The sequence below is a fragment of the Penaeus monodon genome, chromosome 34, assembly GCF_015228065.2.
Source record: "Penaeus monodon isolate SGIC_2016 chromosome 34, NSTDA_Pmon_1, whole genome shotgun sequence".
Classification (NCBI taxonomy): Eukaryota; Metazoa; Arthropoda; class Malacostraca; order Decapoda; family Penaeidae; genus Penaeus; species Penaeus monodon.
Window position 1 is genome coordinate 34244897 of NC_051419.1, and position 2943 is coordinate 34247839.

Sequence of the window (2943 nt, forward strand, 5' to 3'; positions counted from 1 at the left end):
AACATTGTAGGATTAAGTAAAAAAAAAAAGGAGGGGTGATTATAATCCATAGAAAAAAGAAAGAAAAAAAAATGCATATATGCTAGTCTTCTTTGTACACATATATATCCTTCTCCTTAGCAGCTCTTCTCTTCATGATGTTTGCAATGATTGAGGGGGTGAAGGTGCGCAGCATGATAGCGAGCCGGTGTGAGAAGGGTGCCAGGAGAAGCTCTTCGTAACCACTGATGATGCACCCAACAATCTGCTCTGCCACATACTCTGGGCTCATGCCAGATGCCGTGGTGGTATCCATAGCTAGGAAGAAGAAAAGGGAATCAGATGAAATAAGCTTTTGTTAAAGCAGAAACTACATAAGAGATATAAAATACACATTACTCAGTTTAAAAATAATAGAGGTATTAACAGTAAGAATTGCAGAAAACTTCAGCTTACATGTCCCACTAGTCACAAAACTTGTATAATTTTTCAAATTTCACTAAGGCTAACTTTAAGGGCCAGATAATTTATATGTGATTGCCAAATCTCAAATACAAGCGAGCAGGCCATAATATTGAAAAAGTTATCACAGTTACTTCTTCATGTAAGATGAAAATGGGGGAGATATTACCATGGATATGTATATAAAACAAACTAAATCATTTAAATTTATCATATAAAACAATAAAATGTGTATTCAAATATACAAATATTAAAACCATAATATACCATGAAGTAACATTATGCTGTGTGTGGAAGAGGGGAAAGATCTATGGTTGGTTAGATATGATATATAGTTCCAGAATTACAACCTCGTCCACGCTCAGTTTTATTTACAAGAAGACAGAGGCAGGAAAATGTAATTTTTTAAGAGGATGAAGATGAAGCACAAAGGAAATTACACATTACTTATTCCAAGACATACTAAAAAATCAAATTTTCATCCAGATACTAACAAAGGTTTCATTGTTTTCATTGTGTTTTCTTATCAAATGAAAGTTGGTTATAGTTGCCTAACTCACCTCCATAGGAAGAGCCATCACCAGTCACTGCATTTACAGACAGGTTAGTGGATATGTATCCTGGACTGATAACTGACACTCGGACATTTCTGTCAGCCACCTCAGCCCGGAGAGAGTCAAAGAAGCCTTGTACTGCATGTTTGGAGGCTGTGTAACATGACCTGTGGAGAAATGATGATTACATTTTGTTTACTGATTATTACTTTTTTTTTCCATCAAATCAGTTGATGTATAACACAAATGAAAATTATACTTCTATGAGGAGATACTAATTTTTTATAATAACTGCTGGTGTTGGTCATAGACTAACTGATCATTTGCCCAGGTGACCTAAGCTGCCATTGTACAGAGCACATAGACTCTATGCTACTACCTCAGCACATTTTAGCCCTGATTACTCTCTGCCTGCTACACATATGATCCAATGAAAATATTTTGTGCAATTATTAAACACATTTACACTTTTTAAATCTCTGGCTCACTATTATGATGAATATAGCTGATATACATAACAGTAATCATGCACTGACACACACTCTTCCCCCTAGCACCAAGCAGTACAAAGTTAAAAGTGCCCTAGACTGAATGACAAAACAGCCAAAATTACCCAAAAAGAATGGGTTAAAAAATCTGAAAGCTTAATAGCAGCTAAACATCTCTATAAGGAGTTTGAACTGCATAAAAGGATGTAGATACAAGCAAGGCTGAAAGACACTTAGAATAATAACTCTTGACTAAGCAGAAATTTTACTTGTCATAATGCCATGATTCTTCAAAAGCAGTATCATCTTTGTACACTTTAGCTGCTTATACATGCACAGAGCATATTCAGAAAATTGGTCATCTATGAGGTGAAATCTGTAGATAGTAAATACTGACAAATCTTGAACTTTTACAAAGAATAAATATATATTGGCAAATGATCAATCCTTAGAGTTATCACACCAAATTATATATTGTGTCAATAGCTTAACACCATTTGCCGTGCAATATTACAAAATAGTAAAGAATCTACTGTACTTTGACTTAACTTTGCAAATCCACTTTATATAAACACATTTTGACTCTTCAGAAATGTTTCCTGGTCTTTGCATTGGATTTTAACAGTTTGCAATTCATATTCAATGTTAAAATCAAATAACCTTACTTTTGTAAAATTAACAGGTGAAACCAATACCCTTTTTAATTCTTTATAAGGTATCAAATCAAATGATCTAGTGTTTCTTATCACCAAAGCTTCCATATTCTCTGGTTCTCTACTGATGGTTATAATAATGTTGGAAAATTAATGCATCATAATCTCAGTCCGACATTTTTTTATGTATGATTTGCAACATTACTTAAATATACCAAATAATGTAATATTCTCATTTCAGAAAAGCACTTCTTTCCTGCCCTGACAAGAATTGCAATTCATCTCTATCAAACCATAATTATGATATATTCTAATCCACTGTGGTTGGTATCTACTACAGGATGCACCCTGAGAACTTAACAATAAGAACAATGAAAAAATATGAATATTTAATCATCAAGATGGGTAAATCTTATGCAGTAGTAAATAAACAGACAAAATACTCAATCTCATATAATCAATGAAATGTCTCTTCCTAAAGCTTTAAAATAGCACACTTCAGACATTTAACCTCGATCTTAAAATACAAAGCAAAAGGACCAGATTTCAGATTCAAACTTGCCTGTAAGGGATGGCCAATTTACCCTGGACGCTGCTGATGGCCATGATGTGCCCAGCCTTCCTGGCCAACATGCTAGGAAGGACAGCTGTGGGATGGAAAGTTTCCTTACAATAAGAATATTAAATAATAATGTAGGGAAAATAAATAAAGTAAGATACATCTTTAGGTACAAGATCAGACATACACTTTTTTTATCATCATCTATGGTTAAATATTTACTGTGATGCATATATAGTAATCCCTAG

At 33.8% G+C, this 2943-nt stretch overlaps 1 protein-coding gene across 1 annotated transcript in view; it reads right to left on the reverse strand.

The window, feature by feature from the left end:
* LOC119594767 (dehydrogenase/reductase SDR family protein 7-like) overlaps positions 1–2943 on the reverse strand; it is a gene marked incomplete at its 5' end in the record, with an annotated part of 10645 nt that overhangs the window by 1359 nt on the left and 6343 nt on the right. The window contains 3 exon segments of the mRNA XM_037943859.1: positions 1–297; positions 1002–1162; positions 2699–2783. Coding sequence (XP_037799787.1) covers positions 83–297; positions 1002–1162; positions 2699–2783 — 461 coding nt within the window.